The sequence below is a fragment of the Magnolia sinica genome, chromosome 11 (assembly GCF_029962835.1).
Source record: "Magnolia sinica isolate HGM2019 chromosome 11, MsV1, whole genome shotgun sequence".
NCBI lineage: Eukaryota > Viridiplantae > Streptophyta > Magnoliopsida > Magnoliales > Magnoliaceae > Magnolia > Magnolia sinica.
The window spans coordinates 50,674,539-50,693,421 of record NC_080583.1 but is presented as its reverse complement, the minus strand read 5'-3'; the positions used below and the strand labels follow the sequence as shown (position 1 = coordinate 50,693,421).

At 37.6% G+C, this 18,883-nt stretch overlaps 1 protein-coding gene across 2 annotated transcripts in view; it reads left to right on the top strand.

The window, feature by feature from the left end:
* Positions 1-253: 253 nt before the first annotated feature.
* LOC131219125 (ADP-ribosylation factor 2-like) overlaps positions 254-18,883 on the top strand; it is a 40,984-nt gene continuing 22,354 nt past the window's right edge. Inside the window, exons 1-3 of one of the 2 annotated variants that reach the window (XM_058214124.1) lie at positions 254-409; positions 559-714; positions 11,195-11,265. In XM_058214124.1, coding sequence (XP_058070107.1) covers positions 567-714; positions 11,195-11,265 — 219 coding nt within the window. In that variant the 5' untranslated portion in view covers positions 254-409; positions 559-566. The remainder of the gene's footprint in view (positions 410-558; positions 715-11,194; positions 11,266-18,883) is intronic. The other variant, XM_058214125.1, reaches the window with a different exon arrangement.

Here is an 18,883-nt window from a genome sequence, read left to right as displayed (position 1 = left end):
ATGCCTGAAAATAAAGCCATCTGTAGAATTGAATCAGATGCTTGATCAGATGGATCCAGCGCTGTGATTCTTGAGCTATGTTCCCTCCACAATGGGGCCCATAACTTTAGATCGTCTTGATGGGTTCACGTAGGACACATGCCAGGTGGAACTATCAATGTAGGGTAGAATGGACCGAAAAAAGATGGAAGAACAAATTTTTTCCAACTTATTCTTCTCCCCTCATCAGAATCCTATTCCTATCTCTTTCTCCACATCTCCTTTATTCATCGTATCTACTTCACTAAAAAAAAAAAAACATGCATTCTTCTCTATACATAGATAGCAACACCAATCGACCATTTATCTCTTTTCCCTCACCAATTCCCTCACTCCGTTTCACTCTTTCTTCTCCTCTCTTCTCATTTTAGTGAGATTCTCTCTCTCTCTGTCTTTGTTTTTCTTGATATTGTTTTTTTTTTTTTTTTTTCCTTTCCTTTTAAATATTCCGGGCACCATTTGAAGTTTTTATTTTTTATTTTTCTTCTTCTTCTATCGTTCTTTCTTGGGTTGGATCAGTTGCAGCAATGGGTCTAACGATCTCTCGACTAGTGAGGATGCTCTTCGCAAGGCGGGAGATGAGAATTCTGATGGTGGGCCTCGATGCTGCTGGGAAGACCACCATCCTTTACAAGCTAAAGCTTGGCGAGATCGTTACTACCATACCTACTATCGGTAACAGATCTTTTCTTTTCATTCAGTTCATCCCTGTTTCCATGAATTATCATCGCTGTCTTTGATCGTTTATTTGTAGTTTCTCAATTTTCTTTTCCATTTTTATTTTTCAGTTTCAGGGATTATTTCTTGCTGTTCCGAGCAAATTAATTACATTTCTTTCATGATGGAGTGGGGCCCATCTTTATGTGATCCGGATCATTCATCTAGGGAATCCCATCTCTGATGGGTAACGGACGAACAGCTTTCAGCCTAGGATAACTGCTGCCAGGATGTCTTTTTCAATTATATATGGGCCTTTGACTAGAAACAATCAAAACTGGGATGAACGGGACAATTATATTGGAAAATTTTCAGACATCACCATCCACATTTAGGCTCACCAGATGAACGATCTGGATTACTGGAAAGTGGACTCCACCGGCACATATGTTGCCTCAACCAAAAACACTATTCATGTGATCAATTGCATTTTTTCAATTTAACGATAGCCATGAGCAAAAATATTTTTTCGTTGTTTATAAATACTGTTCTTTTGGATAAGTAGTCTAATACGTATAAACTTTAAAGTATGAATTGATTGTCTCTATTAAGAGTGTGGATCGTCCGTGTTGAAGGGATAACGACTTCTCATTGGTACATGCCATTGCCGATCACACTAGCTCACAAAACATGCCAATTTTCTCGTGCACCACATAATAACTTTTAACGTGTGGAACTTCTCTAAGTTCCACCATTATTTGTCTTAGATCCACACTGTCCATTGATATGTCCAGGTCATTGTAGAGCATGAGCTTATAAACGAGGCACATTCGAAGCTTAAGTGGACTACACCACAGAAAGCAGTGGGGATTGAATGAATTATTGTTGAAACCTTTCTAGGACCAACCGTGAGGTTTATTTGCCTTCTAACCTTTTCATAAGGTCACACGGACCTGGATGAAGGGAAAAGACAAATATCAGCTTGATTAGAACCTTCTGTGACCACAAGAGGTGTCCAATGGTAGGTGTCAATTCCTACTGCTCCTGTGATGGAGGTTTGAATCCTCTTTGTTTTTGGAATTGTATCCTAAAATGATCTAAAAAAGCCAATGGACAATGTGAATCTAAAAAATACATCATTGTGGGGCCCACGTAAATTTCATATGTCAAGAAATTTCATTGCTTGCTATGTGGTGCAGCATATTCTGGGAGAAGAACATGGAAGCATTGACATGTGGAACTTTTATGGGCCCTATCATGATGTGTGTGTCAGATCTACACTATCCATCCAATTTGACATATCATTTTTAGGGCATGAGATAAAAAATGAGGCAAATCTAAGGCCCAAGTGGGCCACACTACCGGAAACAATGGGAATTGGACACTTACCATTGAAAATTTTTTAGGGCCACAAAAGGCTCTGAGATTTATTTTTTTTTCCCCTTTTTCTTGGTCTGTGCGACCTTGTGAAGAGGTTAGATGGCAAATAAACCTCACTGTGGACCCTACGAAGGTTTCAACGATAGTCGTTCAATCCTCCCTATGTTTTGTGGTGTGGCCTACTTGAGCTTTGAATGTGACTCATTTTTTGGCTCTGATCTAGAATGATCTGACCAATGAGAAGTGACGACCTAAAATTTCCCTATGTCTTCATAGACAATCTGCACTCCTCTGCTAAAGAGGTTAAATTATTTGTTCCTATTATACTGCACATGAGGAATATTTCCGTCCATGCACATGTGTTACATATTACAAATATGTCATATGCATCCAAGTTAAAGCACCCCACATGTCCCACCATCAATCTCCAAGCACTCTGAAATATGACACATATTAGATGTGTACGCGCATATGTATCGATATGTCACCATCTATATTGCGCTCCCCACGTGACATAATCTAAGGGATGTTTGATTTTCCAAATCGCACGTAAATGCCTTGGGAATTAGTAATTATTACTCCACCTGTTTGAAAATATACTTGCATTTCTGTTTCAAAAACTGAGTAAAAAAAAGATTGGTTTAAATTTTTGGGCCCAACCATGATATATACGATACATCTGCTCTGTCCATCAATTTTACGGTAACGTTTTGAGGCATGAACAAAAAACTGAGCCTGATCCAACACTTAAGTGGTCCACACTAAAGGAAACAATGGCACCAATACGTTTTTAACAGGATTTCTCTGCTGACCTGATAACGGAGGATCCGGACTCTAAATTATTATATGCGAATCCGAACACTACATAACGGATGGACCGTATGCATAAGACATGGATATCAAGGTCGGTATGCATATATTTCACCTGGCCCTCAATCGTAAAGACAATAAAAAGTAAGTGTCAAATCAAGCATAGATAACAGTGCCCTAATTACCCAGTGAAATAATTATTAGCTAGTATATTTACCAAAGGTTGGGAATATCAAACACACCCGCTTTTGTTAAAGAAGAGATGTAGCAACTAGGTAGGAGCACCATGTTCATGATCAGGAGGTCCTCACAACATGTTCATGGATTGCTAGTTAATGCTACAACGTTGTTCAAAAATCCAACCATCCCCACAGACTTTCTATTTAGTTTAAACATATTTATAGCAAAAACAAGTATTTGAAATTTAACTTCGAGTACAATTGAATCTAAAGTTAATTCTTTACCCATTACCTATTACATCCATTTTTTTATTAATGTTGAATAGGGATTAGAGGTCTTATACAATTGTGTGGCTGCCGCAGATAGGTTGTGTGGTCAGTTTATATAAGTGAGTCTTGGTTAAATGACAAATAATAATAATAATAATAATTATTATTATTATTATTATTGTTGTTGTTGTTGTTGTTGCTGCTGCTGTTGTTGTTATTATTATATACAACAATAGGTCTCACTATATATGGATGGTCCATGCAAAAAAAAATTAAAAAATAAATAATAAATAATAAAAAATCCTAGATAGGAAGGCCCTAGATGTAAATTATTTGGACTAGCCTTTGCAGAATGTGAATCATTATTGTATTTTGTCTTTCAAGATGTATTTGGTTGCACCAAATATTATGAAATTTCATGATATTTGGTGCAACTAAACACTACCTAATTAACTATCTTCCGTTGACTCTCAACTAAAGGATTAGGACTCTTCTAGTCAAGGGAAGTGTTAGAGCATAGGTTATATATCCAAAACAGGCTCATACTACTTGGATCATTGAACATGTGAACTGAGTTGTCCCTACAAGTATAAAATGAGAATTTGAGCGATTTCATATGTTGAAACTAAAGCAATGGAAACAGAAAATATATGAATAAATTATAATAGGATTAATGGAATTCCACTCCTGTACGAGAGATCTGCAATATGATAACTGATGATGATTTTAATTCTCTATTGGGTCGAGGCATATACATAGTTGCTACTTTTGAAATAGTTTGCACCTCTTGGTGTGCTAAACTGGTGCAAAAGGTTGTCGACGCACTATCTCATAAGATACAATGCCCCAACAGATGGATATACACAGCATGCATAGGCTATACAAATTCCAACAATAACATGAAAGCAACACGACCTTCTTTATGCTTAAAGAGTGAAAAAATAAGGGAGGAGATAACAAAATAAGAGAAAGAATTTGGATTTTCTATAATTGAAAAAACTCTAACGCTAAGCCTCTTTTAAAAAATCGAGATTAACCTATTCCAAAAAGATCCGTTGAGTAAAAACAGTTGCGACGAAATACGATTCACATTATGGAAATAGTCTTATTAAATGTGTCATATCCAACAATCATGATAAAACCAAAACAACAAAAAAGATATAGTTGTAAATCTGGTACAACCAAGCCAATCAAGACTCAACTCAAAGTGGCCTCATCCATGTCAATCAACACATGTAACATATTGCAAAAGAGTCCATGGAGCATAAAAGTGCAACTATGCATGTCTTGTCTGCTACATTGAAAGCTTTCACGTGATAGAAAGGAAAATTGACCGTACTCACCTCGAAGTTTGGGTCAATTACCTAGAAAGCTACGACATTCCATATATCCTAAAAGTGGCCTTCTGACAAGCTTCTGAAAATTACTTGGACCAAAATGCCCTTGTCCTTGTTTCAATAGTGTATAGTTTTATAGGGAGAACAAGTTACGTTGTATTTAATGCCAAGAAAGTGATATGTACTGAACCCTTTTTTTGTGCATGGGCAAGGACTAAACTCATGGGGCCCACATTGATGTATGTGTATAATCCATGTCACCCATCCTTTTTGCCATGTCATTTTAGGGCTAGGGCCTAAATATCAGCCTGATCTAGAGCTCGTGTGGGTCACATAATATAAAATAATGGTGACAATGGCTCACACTATTGAAACTTTTTAAGCTTATTGTGATGTTTGTTAGAAGTGGACATTGTCCAAGTTAGGACTTTTTGGGTCCATAGCAAGTTGACAGACAAGGTGGACGGAACGGATCACCCCATTGTGGGCCTTAGGCTATTGTACCAATGGCTATCCTTTCATTTGGTAGTAAAGGAAGTAGTGAACATATAACAACAACGACCCATATTACATGAGAACCACGACCCATATAACATGATAACTATGATCCATGACAACCACGACCCATGATAACTACGACCCATATAACATGACAACCATGACCCATATAACATGACAACTACAACCCACGATCCATTTTAACATATATGGGTCGTACTCTTCATTTTATAGGCCTTAGAGAGGACCAACTAGTGGGGCCAATATTGATGTATGTGTATAATCCATGCTGCCCATTATTTTTGTCGTGTCATTTTAGGGCTAGGTTCCAAATATCAGCCTGATCTAGAACTCGTGTGGGCCACATAATAGAAAATAATAGTGACAATCGCGTCCACTATTGATATTTTGAGCCCACACAAGCTCTGGATTAGGCTGATATTTGGGTCCTAGCCCATGATAACCACGACCCTTACTATATTACAACCACGACTCATATAACATGACAACCACGACCCATATAACATGACAACTACAACCCATATAACATGACAACCACGACCCATGATAATTACGACCCATATAACACAACAACCACGACCCATGAAAACCATGACCCATGTAACTTGACAAACACGACCCATAGAACATAATAACCTCGACCCTTACTACATGACACCCACAATCCATTCTTAAGGCCCACTGTACTATTTACTTGACATCCAATCGGTTGATTAGTTCATAAAAACATAGATGAAGGAAAAAAACAAAAATCAGCTTGATCCAAAACTTTTATGGCTTCGGAAAAGTTTTTAATAGTCTACGACGCTCATTGAACATTGTTTCCTGTAATGTGGTCCACTTGAGATTGAGATATACCTCATTTTTGGTCTCATACAATAAAATGATCTAGAAAAATATATGGACGACATGGATGAAACACAAGCATGATGGTGGGGCCCATAAACCACCAGCGTGGTGGTCCATTTGCCCATTCGGGCTAGAGACGGGTGGTGGTAGGACACAATCTGCGTCCGTCCCGGACGCGGATTTCCTGCGAAAGCCTTTCGCAGGAAGTTCCTGCGCAAGGTTGTTTGGTGGGGCCCACCACCATGTTTCTGAGAAATATACTCCGTTTATCCGTTTTGTGAGCTTATTTTAGTACAAAAGAAAAAAAATGAGGTGGATACAAGACTCAAGTGGGCCACACGAGAGTAAACAGTGGAGATTCGGTGAGAACAGTTGAAACATTCTTATGACCATAAAAACTTTGTTTCAGGCTAATTTATTTGTATTTTCACTTCATCCCTATGGTAATGACCTTATGAACGGTTTGGATGGCATATAAACATCAAGGTGGACCCCAAGAAGGTTTCAACGGTAAGCATTTCTTTTCCCAATTTTCCCTCTGGTGTGGTCCACTTTAGTTTTGGATCCTACTCATTTTTGGTCACTTGTCCTAAAATTAGCTCCCCAAATGGATGAACGGAATATATTTCCCAGAAACATGGTGGTGGGCCCCACCCAGCATCCTTGTGCAGGAACTTCCTGCGAAAGGCTTTCGCAGGAAATCCGCGTCCGTCCGTCCCGAAGACAGACGTGGTTTGGATGGAAGTGGATTGGTTGGTGTACCTCACAACGGCTATATAGCTACTGTATTTGTGTTGGCATGTTCTATGGGTCCCATCATGAGGTATGTGTTATATCCAAACCGTCCATTCATTTGTTGAGCTCGTTTTAAGAACTTGGATGAAAAATAAGAAATATTTAACTATCAAGTGGACCATACTGCAAAAACCAGTAGAGGATTGAATGTCTACCATTGGGACCTTCTTGGGGTCACATAAGTCTTAGATTAATATGAAATGTGTTTTTCCACTTTACTCAAGTCTTTGTAACCTTATGAGTAGATTGGATTGAAAATAAACGTTATAGTGGGCCCTACGAATTGTTTAATGGTGAAAATCATTACCTCCGCTGTTATTTGTGGTGTGGTACATATGATCTTTGGATCTGATTCATTTTTTAGATAATGATCTAAAATGATCTCTAAAAATAGATAAACAGTGTAAATATAATAAATACATTACTGTGGGGCCACGTAGCTTTGATCTACTTTGAACCATTCATACAACTCGAAGCTCGAGGAGCGTTACTGCGTCAGTGTTCATCCTCGCACGACATGTCGCTACAGTAGTAGCAGTAGAGATGGATTGGCTACTCCCCCAGACACGTTACTGGTGGTCGGTCTCTGTGGGTCCCCTATGATGTATTTGTTTCATCCATGTTGTTCATCCATTTTTACATATCATTTTAGTGCTTGATACCAAAAATAAGAGGAATATAAGTCTCAGGTGGACCACACCACATGAAAACAATAATGATTGGATATCCACCATTAAAATACTCCTAAGGCCCACTGTACTATTTATTTGACATCCAATCTATTGATTGGATCATAAAGACCTAGATGAAGGGAAAAAATAAATATCAGCTTGATCCAAAACTTTTATGGTCCCAAAATGTTTTTAATGGTCACCATTCATTCAACACTGTTTCCTGTAATATGTTCCGCTTGAGATTTTGATATACCTCATTTTTTCTCTCATAAAATAAAAATGATCTATAAAAATAGATGGACGGCATGGTGGGCCCCACAAAGCACCGACTACCAGCCATTGGCTGGTGTCAAGGGGAGTAGCTAATCCGTCTCCAGCAATAGGATGCTGGGAAGGTTTCAACGGTAGGAATTCCCTTCCCCATTGTTTCACCTAGTATGGCCCACTTGAGTTTTGGATCCTAGTCATTTACGGTCTCATATCCTAAAATGAGCTCAAAAAACGGATGGACGGGTTGGATTTCTAACAAACATCACAGTGGGCCCCATCCAGATCCTTGCGCAGGAACTTCCTGCCAAAGGCTTTAACAGGAAATCGGCGTTCGGACGCCGGGGGAAACGGATTGGCTGCTACTCTTGCCACTAGCCCAGTGGCTGGTGGTCAGTGCTCTGTGGGCCCCAGCTTGAGGTGTGTGTTTCATCCATGCCCTTCATCCATTTTTACAAATCATTTTAGCGCTTGATGCCAATTTGTAATATGTCATACAGACCCAAACTACAGATCATTTTAGTGTCGTCTATCCAAGGCCCACTGTATTGTTTATTTGACATCTAATCTAATTATGTCATACAGACCTGGATGAAGGGAAAAAACAAATATCAACTTGATCCAAAAGATGGAAAAATAAGATGGAAAATAGATGGACGGCATAGATAGACCACATACATTCATGGTGATACACCAGCCAATCCGCTTTTGCTTCTGACGGGGAATAGAAGTTACTCGATTTATGTGTAGCTATTAGAGTCTTCGAGGAGTCCAAATTCCTGAGACCATGAAAATCACGACGCATATAACACAACCACGACCGATATCACTTGGCAACTACGACCCGCGGTTGGCAACTACGACCCGTGGTTGGCAACTACGAGCCATGACAACCACGACCCATATAACATGACAACCTCGACTCACATAACTTGATAACTATGACCCATGACAACCACGACCCATATAACATGACAACCACGACTCATATAACTTCACAACCATGACCCATATAATATGACAACCTCAACCCTTGTTACATGACAACCATGATCCATTCGAAGGGTAGTGGTTCACATGCATAATGGGTCGTCGTTTTCATCCACAAAGGCTCGTGGTTGATATTTGACCCTACCTCCAAAATGACACAACAAAAATGATAGGCAACATAGATTATTCACATACATCAATGTGGGCCCATTTGGGTCATGGTTTGCATGGGTCGTAGTTGTCATGTTATATGGGTCGTGGTTGTCATGTTGCATGGTTCGTGGTTTGCAACGTGTTCACTTCCTTTTCTACCAAACCATTGGTACTATAGCTTAAGGCCCACAATGGGTGATCCGATCCATCCACCTTATCGGCTAGCTCGCTGTAGGCCCAAAAAGTCCTAAATTGGGCATTATCCACTTCTAAAAGGCATCACATGAGAACCACGACCCATATAACATGATAACCATAACCCATATAACATGATAACAATGACCCATAACAACTACGATGCTTACCACATTACAACCACGACCCATATAACATGACAACTACGACCCGTATAATATGACAATCACAATCCATATAACATGAGAACCACAACTCAGATAACATGATAACTACGATCCATGACAACTACGACCCATGACAACCACGATCCATGACAACTTTCAACAGTCACCATTATTTTTTATTATGTGGGCCACACGAGCACTGGATCAAGCTGATATTTGGGCCCTAGTCCTAAAATGACATGGCAAGAAAGATGGGCAGCATGGATGAAACACATACATGGTAGTGGATCGTAGTTGTCATGTTGTATGAGTCATGGTTCTCATGTTATATGAATCATGATTGTCATATTATATGGGTCGTGGTTGTCATGTTATATAGGTCATGGTTGTCATGAGGTATGGGTCATAGTTGTCATGCAATTTGAGAGCATGAAATGAGAACCACGATCCATATCACACGAAACCATGACCCATTTAACATAAGAACCACAACCCATATAACACAAGAACCACAACTCAAATAACATGAGAGCCAAAGATATCCTGTGATACACAACCCAATCAACTCTGTAGCTCAATGACAGAAATGGTACACCACTAGTCATCAATGGAAAATCCAATGGGTCGTGGTTGTCATGAATCGTGGTTGTTATGGCAACCACGTGGTTGTAATGTGGCAAGGGTCGTGATTGTAATGTAGTAAGGGTCGTAGTTCTCCTGTTATATGGGTCATGGTTGTAATGTAATAAGGGTCGTAGTTCTCATGTTATATGGGTCGTGGATAGCCATTGGTACAATAGCCTGAGACCAACAATGGAGAGATCCATTCCGTCCACCTTGTCGGCCAGCTTGGCATGGGCCCAAAAAGTCCTAACACGGGCAATGTCCACTTCCAACAAACATCATAGTGAGCCTGAAAAGTTTCAACAACGAGTTCCATTATTACCATTGTTTTCTATCATGTGACCCACACGAGCTCTAGATCACACTGATATTTGGGCCATAGCCCTAAAATGACATAGTAAAAAGGATGGACGGTATGGATTATACACACACATTAATATGGGCCCCACGAGTTTAGTCCTTACCCATGCCCAAAAAGGTTTCATACACATCACTATACTGGCATTAAATACGATGAAACTTCTTAGTCCCTAGAAAACCGTGCAACTATTGAACAAAGGTCAGAGCATTTTCGTCCGAAACAATATCCAAAAGATGTCAGAAGGCCCTTCTTAGGATATATGGAATGACCTAGCTTTCTAGGTAATTTGCTCAAACTTCAAGGCGAGTACGGTCAATTTCCCTGATAGAAACTGTAATACCCAAATGTCAACAGAAGCTGAGATTATGCTCAAGTGACAGTTTGACATTGTAAAACATCCAATTGAGTTGGGATTATCTTTGTTGTTTCCATATAAATTAAGCATTATAAAATTATTTGATGGGCTCCATGTAGAAGGTCAAGATCCTTTTACAATAGCAACTAGTGTCAGATCCTTGTACCAGTTATTAGGCATCTCATTTCACAAATAATTCCTATTTGATAACCAATCCTCTATAAGTGAAGTTATTAGGCATCTCATTTCACAAATAATTCCTATTTGATAACCAATCCTCTATAAGTGAAGTTATTAGGCATCTCATTTCATAAATAATTCATATTTGATAACCAATCCTCTATAAGTGAACAACATTATATATCACTTCTCAACACCATGTATTTGTTCAATGTCTAACTTCAATGTTTCAATAAAGATTTCTATACTTTTGAGGTTTATATGATATCTTCCTTTCATGAAAATTGAAAATTCATGCTTTTACGATCGAAACTTCAACAGTTTCCTTTCATCAACAACTATAGTGATTATTACAACTTTAAATAATTGCTTATCTTTTCCCCTGTGGATCAGGTTTTAATGTGGAAACCGTAGAATATAAGAATGTCAGCTTCACTGTATGGGATGTGGGAGGGCAAGATAAGGTATTGGTCTTGAGCATTTGAGATTCATATAAGTTTTGAATTCCTAACATTGTTCATCCGAAATGTCAATTTTTAACAATGTTGTTTACGAAGTTCCATTTCCATACATAGCCTGAGCTTGCCAACAATAAAATAGGGATGTGTGAAAAAAAAAAAAAAAAAAAAGCCTTTATTTTAAGTTAATGGCAGGTTTAATTACCATTTTACCCTCTATAGTATGAAAAGATGCTTTACATGATACCAAGGCCTTACAAATGCCATATATGATATTTTCGTAATCTCACGCGAAGCCCACATGGCATTTGCGATTTAATTTGGTGGTTCAGTGGATGGGCCCACTCGAATTTTTATGCATAAAACTTGCACCGTTTTCGTTCGTCGATGTCAGAGAACCGATCTTTCATTAAGTGGGTCCAATAATAAATGGGCCATAACATTTGTTGGGACTATTTAGACCACATGGCCCATCTTGGATGGAGAATACCTAATGATCAATGTATATGATCCTAGCCATCCATAAAATGCTTTGCGTTTCAATTTCAACGAATGAAATCAGATGGTTAAGAGTGGTATTTAGGTGTAGGTTTACTATGATACTCCAAAGTGGGGGTCACAATTTGGAGTATCCAGGTTACCTTAAATGCATGCCGCATGTAAGGTAGATGAGCCAAAACTTAAATATCGTAATAAGCTATCATCGAAGTGGGTCCCACACAGCTTGAATCATGCGTTCAAATATTTTATGTGATCATTACGCACTTACCCCATCGTTTATTGACCACAAATTAATGAATCTAGCTCATTGGACGATTGTAATCTTCTAGATTTGATTATTGCTTTGGCCTGTCTAGTTATTAGGTAAGCACCATGCATGTATAGAAAAATGGACGGTTAAAAGTATTCGACCAGTAACCCGCAATCTATGTACACGTGTGGCCCACCGGATGACTTGATAGACCAATTTTCCAAATTACACATAACCAGCATGACTCGCCCGACGAACAGATCTAGACAAGATGTGGGACGTGGATCACGCACGTTCCTAACATAGATGGACCGGAAGAAGCTCAAATAGAAATTCATAGGTAGTCAAACTTTACATCATTTTTATTTTTAGTCTCTTTACGTTTGTGGGGCCGTTCGACCAATCAAATCGACTGATTGACGGTCAGATTGATGGACGGTGGAAACTTGCACGTTTTTCAAATTTTATTTTCTTATTTGTGTAGGTCTCTTCTAATTACGTCTTAGGGTTTGTTTATGGTTATTTAAGCATTCAAACTTGTTTATTTTCGGGATGCTATCAATAAAATTCTCAAAACTATTTTATTTCTCTTATGAATTCAAGAGTTTGTGGATTTAAAGTATTTATCGTTTGAGGAATACAGTGATCATCCTCATCATGTTCTTCCCTACGTTAGTTTGGTATTAGAGTGGGGCTTTTCCTCGAATAGATGGCTTTTAATTATGGATGGGGCAACAATCTCATGGATGGTTCTCTAGGGAATTATCCTTTAACAATAGTGGCTTTTGATGCGGCGTAGCGGGAGAATCGGCAAGTCATGCAAGGGTTGCAGATTTCTCTCGATAGCATGATGAAGGCCTTAGGGCAACTCCATGTTCATGTCAATGATCCACCTCCGGTATGTGATGGAATTCACAATCATGCTAATCGTGGGGCGATGTCAGCGGTGAATCATTGAATCACACCTGATGATGTGGGATCCATGGATGAGGAGATCAATAACATAATCCTCCAACATCTTGGACGAAGTAGCGATTGGGTAAATCAGACGGATCGGGAATTCATAATGAAAGTCGATTTTCCTAGCTTCAACAACCAACTCCACATCGAAGACTTCCTAGATTGGCTGCTTGAAGTCAAGCACTTCTTCAACTAGATAGACATCCCTGGAGAGAAGAAAGTTAAACTTGTGGCTTACAAGTTGAAGAATGAAGCTTCTGCTTGATGGAAACAACTTCAGCTCGTGCACAAGATTGATGAAGATGTCAATCCACACGTAGCTGCAATGAAGCAATTGATACGTACAGGATTCCTCTAAAGCGATAACAATCAGGTATTGTTCCTACAATACCAAAGTTGTCGGTAGGGTAGCCGATCGGTGAGATATTACATAGAGAAATTCGAACCTTTGGTAGAGTGAAACAATTTAGTAGAGTCTGAATCATAGCAAGTCGCTCGATTCATTAGTGGTTTGTGTGTTGCGATCTAAGAATTGGTTCAGATATAACCCATTTGGATGATGAACGAAGCGATCAAACTGGCTACCCAAGTTGAGATGTAAGTTGAACGATCCAATAGACGAGAATATTCTACTAATAGGGTAGTCAGTGCAGGTCCTTCACAGGGAGCACCATAGGCTAAGGGAAAAGAATTTGTAAGGGGTATCCTCAACCTCCTACACCCGTGGTCCGAGAGTCAAGGAGCAGAAAAGTAAGATTTTAAAGAACTACGACCACTGCTGCTAATCCAAGCAGGATCTCGAACCCCTGTAGTTGGTCAAGGTCAAACCATTGTTACCGATATGGTGAACCAAGTCACTTATCAAACATGTTTCCTCAGCGGCAACTAGCTAACCTAGCCATTAATGATGGAAGCACTAGAAATGCAGAGGGAGACCCAGAGATTGATGAAGTAGAATTTGCAATGAATGATGAAGTGGACGAAGCAAATTGGAATCCACAAAATTACGGTGAATTTTTAGTAGGGAGAAGACTATTGTATATGCCAAAGAAGGAGGTACACACACATCAACATAGCATGTCTCAAACAAGCTGAAAGTCTGTGATGTGATCATATACAGCGAAAGCAAGAAGAATATTGTCTCCAAAGTCATAGTGGAGAAGTTGCAACTAAAAATAAAAAAACATCCTTTTACATACACAATCTACTAGATTAAGAATGTCAGGGATACGAAGGTAAGTGAACAAGGCACTATCTCTTTTTTAATTGGTAAACATAATAAGGACCAAGTAGTATGTGACATAGTTAACATGGAAGCTTGTCACATGTTACCCAGTCGATCATGATAATCAAATCGTGACACTACTCATAGAGGACAAGATAATGTATACTTTTTCATCAAGGATGACTGAAAAACCATACTCGCCCCTATGGGCCCGAATGAGCAACCCAAAGCTTCTAAAGTGGAGGGGCATTCTCTCCTAAGCATGTGAAACTTTGAGGAATAGTTCAAGGAGATGTTGGAAGTTTATACATTGTTTGTGAATGGTGAAGAGATAGAACTCATGATTATTTTTGAGAAAATGAAACCATTGTTACAAGAATTTAAGGCAATATGGCCCAATGAACTTCCAAATGGGTTGTCCCTCTTGCGGGATATACAACACTATATCGACCTTATCGCAAGGGATAGCTTACCCAATCACCCTCATTATCAGATGAATTTGAAAGGGTTCGATATTTTAAAAAGACAAGCGGATGAATTGATCTGTAAGGGCCTAGTGCGAGAAAGTATTAGCCCATGTGTCGTACCAGTTCTATTGACACCTAAGAAGGATGGGAGTAGGCGCATTTGTATCGACGGCCAAGCAATAAACAAAATAATTGTAAAGGACAAATTTTCTATACCATGGCTGGATGTTGGACTTGCTAGAGGGAGTGAAATTGCTTTTCAAACTGAATTTGAGCAACGGCTATCATCAGATCCGTATTTGGCCGGGTGATGAGTGGAAGACAATATTTAAGAAAAATAAGGGTTTGCATGAATGGTTGGTCATGCCCTTCGGACTCTTGAATGCACCTAGTACGTTTATAAGGTTGATGAACCAGGATCTGAAACCATTCATTGGGTGATTCGTGGTGGTTTATTTCGATGCTATCTTGATATATAGTCAAAGCAAGACAAACCATATGGGACATCTCAAACATTTCCTTTAAATGCTCACAGAGAATAAATTAGACCTCAATCTGAAGAAGTGCAGCTGCTTAACAAAGAGCCTCTTATTTTTGGGCTTTGTCATGATGTCCACGGGCATCCGTGTGGATGAAGAGATGGTGAAATCCAACAGAGAATGTGATCATGACAAACCCCAAGTGCAAGGCTGCGATATAGTAATAGCTCGATTAGACCAAGGCCATACCAACCAGGACTTATGTTTGTGTGATTTTTGGAATACTTTAGAATTAAAACTAGAATTAAAAACAAAACATATGAAATTAGATTTAAGTAGTGATGTAATTTAGAAAGAAACTAATAAAGATAAAACACTAGAGCGCCAAGAATCCACTTAGAGAAATCCTTAATTTTTCATTCACTTGATTCAATCATATAACTCGACTGGAATCAAAGTCCTATGCTATCTAGTTAGATAATGGAACAGTTAAATCATTATTTATATATTAAAATAGTTTTGAACTTCAATTAAATTGGTTCTCACATAAAGCATCAAAGTATTGATCACAAGGAATTCAAAGCATATATCGTGCCTATAGCCGACGATAGATCAATAGATTTTACAGATCAATCATGTCCATGATAAATAAAAAATTCCTCTTAGTTTTCATCAGCGTCCAATGTGCCCGAAGTCGACAATGGATCAAAATATATTAAAAATAAATCTTCATTCAAACCAAATATAAATGAATGTTCAACAATCAAACCAATTATTTGAATCAAAGTAAACTAAGCATTAACAATAACTACAAGCTTCACCTCTTAGCTCTATCTAAGAGATTAGCCAATCAAAGACATGATTGAACTAAATCTCTAAAGAAAAACATAAAAACTAGAAAAAGAACCAAAGGATTGGAGAAAAAGGAGGACTCCAAAGAAGCTCCACAATCTTTGTTTTATCCCTTCTAACCTAATTCATGTATAAGAAAGCCTAAAACATCCCTTTAAATAGAAAAAATCCATACCGACTTGGAACTGACTTCAATTTATACACTTTTATTACGCTTTGGTTGTAGCCGACCGTAGATTTTGGTCGCACTGAACATACCTTCGATCACACCGAATTATCTCTCTATTGTAATCGAATTTCTTCAATTTTCCTCTGAAGTCTCTTTCTTCCTTAGGTCTCATCAAACCTGCCTTTGATAGCATTGAACATGGCTTCGGTCAGACTGAATGTTGAGTCGAATTAACTTTAAAAATTACAGTTTGTTGCTGGATTGTTTTGTGCACTTTCAGTCCGACCGAACCAACCTTAGGTGGGACTGAATAGTCTGTTATTTCTGTTATTAAACTTGTGATTTTTTTCAATCTTTTCTCTCTTTTGTATTTAGTTTCCTTGGATCTTTTGACACTTAAAATCTTTATTAATCACTTTCAAATCTCCAAATCTTCACTTGGTCATTCTTTAAGCATTAAATTTTTTTCTTTAATTGTCATTTTCATCATACTTCTCCAAATCACATCACACTGCAAAGCATATACAATTAGATTAATTAAGCGCATTTATGCATATAAAACCTTTCCCTCTATCATGTTAATTATGATAATCACCTTAAATAGTCAAATCAATATAAGTTAATGATTTTAAATCCAATTCATTTTTTACTTATTTTTCTATCTTTCTGATTTTTTTTCATCGATGACTTTCACAGTATCTTCTCTTATTTCTTTATTTGTTTTCTTTCTTTTCAGTTCTTTGTTGTCGCATTTAGGTGCATACAATAGGTAACTATTTTTTAACTGTTTTTTTCTCTTTTCATACCAAGGTAGATAAGGATTTCCAGACTTGGTTCCTAACACTTTTGTTAGTAATCATCAATTTAAACATTAAGAGTTAGCTTCACAAACTATGGGTTAGATGTGAAATGTGGACTAGGCTCAATTGATGTTTAAATCTTTTTATTAATCAATTCATTAAAAGAATTTGTTCAAAAATCTGCTAATCAACTAGACTCTAGACTTTTAAAAATTACTTTGTATCTTATCATTTTAAATTCGAATATATTCAGATACACAGAATATTAATATTCAAAAGTAGTTTTTAAACATGAAAATTAAAAAATAATTGCTCAAAAATTAAGAAAATACTGATTAGTTCCATCTAATCTCACCCCAATCTAAATCTACATTGTCATGAATGTAAAAGAATACAAAATGCATTATAACATGATATAAAGAAAATAAAAGATGAATGAGAAAGTGAGAAAGTACTTGAGGAAGATCAATATAATGGCACGGATTCTCCACCATCTAAAGAGATTAGTACTAAACGAAAACAAACTAAAACAAACATAAACTATTCTAACCTAATCTTAAGAAAATGTTAAATGAATAAATGGACCTTCATCAAACTAAAAGGTTAGTCTTAATGGACAGGATCATTTAGAGGGATTGGCATATCATCTGAATCAAAGTTCTCAAAAAATGCTTTAAGGCGATGATCGTTCACTTTGAAAATGTTATCATTCATTGGATTTTTAATCTTGATATCTCCATGAGGATAGACCATTTTGACTTTAAAGGAGTCGATCCAACGAGTTCTTAATTTTTTTTAAAAAAATGTGAATTCTCGAGTTATACAATAATATTTTCTGGTTTGGTACAAAACTTTTTCGAATAATGTTCCTGTCATGGAATACTTTCATCGTCTCATTTTATATCTTAGAATTCTCATAAACATCATTCCAGATTTCATCAAGTTCATTCAGTTGTAACTTGCATAGTGAGGCTTTGTCAATATTGAAATTGAAATTCATTATAGCCCAATATGTTTTATGTTCCAACTTTACGGGTAAGTGGCAAGCCTTCCCATAGACAATCTATAGGGTGACATACCAATAGGGGTTTTGTATGTCATACGGTAAGCCGATAATGTATTAGTCAATCGAAGTGACCAATCCTTGTGATATGGATTAACCATTTTCTCAATAATTTGTTTAATTTTCTTATTTGATATTTTAACTTCATCGCTCGTCTGAGGATGACAGGAGGTATTCACTTTATGCGAAATACCATATTTCTTCATTAATAATTTGAAAGCTCTATTGCAAAAGTGAGATGGTCATTGTTTCGACATGAAATTGCCTCAACCCATTTGAAAATATAATCAACAGCGAGTAGAATATAAATATTTCCAAAGGATTTGATGAATGGTCCCATGAAATTGATGCCCCAGCAATCGAATACTTTAATAATGAGAACGAGGTTCAATAGCATCATATTTCTACAGGATAACCCTCTTAATTTTTGACATCAATCGCATGCTTTGCAAAGTTTATTCATATATTTGAACATAGTGGGCCAGTAAAAGTCACACTGTAAAATTTTTGATGTAGTCGTCTTAGCGAAAAAACGGCCACCACACGAATATGAATGGCAAAAGGAGATGACACTTTGTTGTTCATGGTCAGGAACACATCTCCTAATGAATTGATCTGGGCAATACTTAAAAGTATATGAATCATCATAGAAGAACTTGAGTACCTCGATAAATAATTTTTTTCTTATCTCGTGTAATTTAATGAATAGGAATTATACCTGTGGCATGATAATTAGAAATGTCAGTGTACCAAGGTAATTTAGAGACTTTAAAAAAGTTTTTCGTCAAGGAACATTTCATTAATGGGTGTCATCTCCATGAAGTAAGATAGAACAAGTCGAGAGAGATGGTTAGCCAC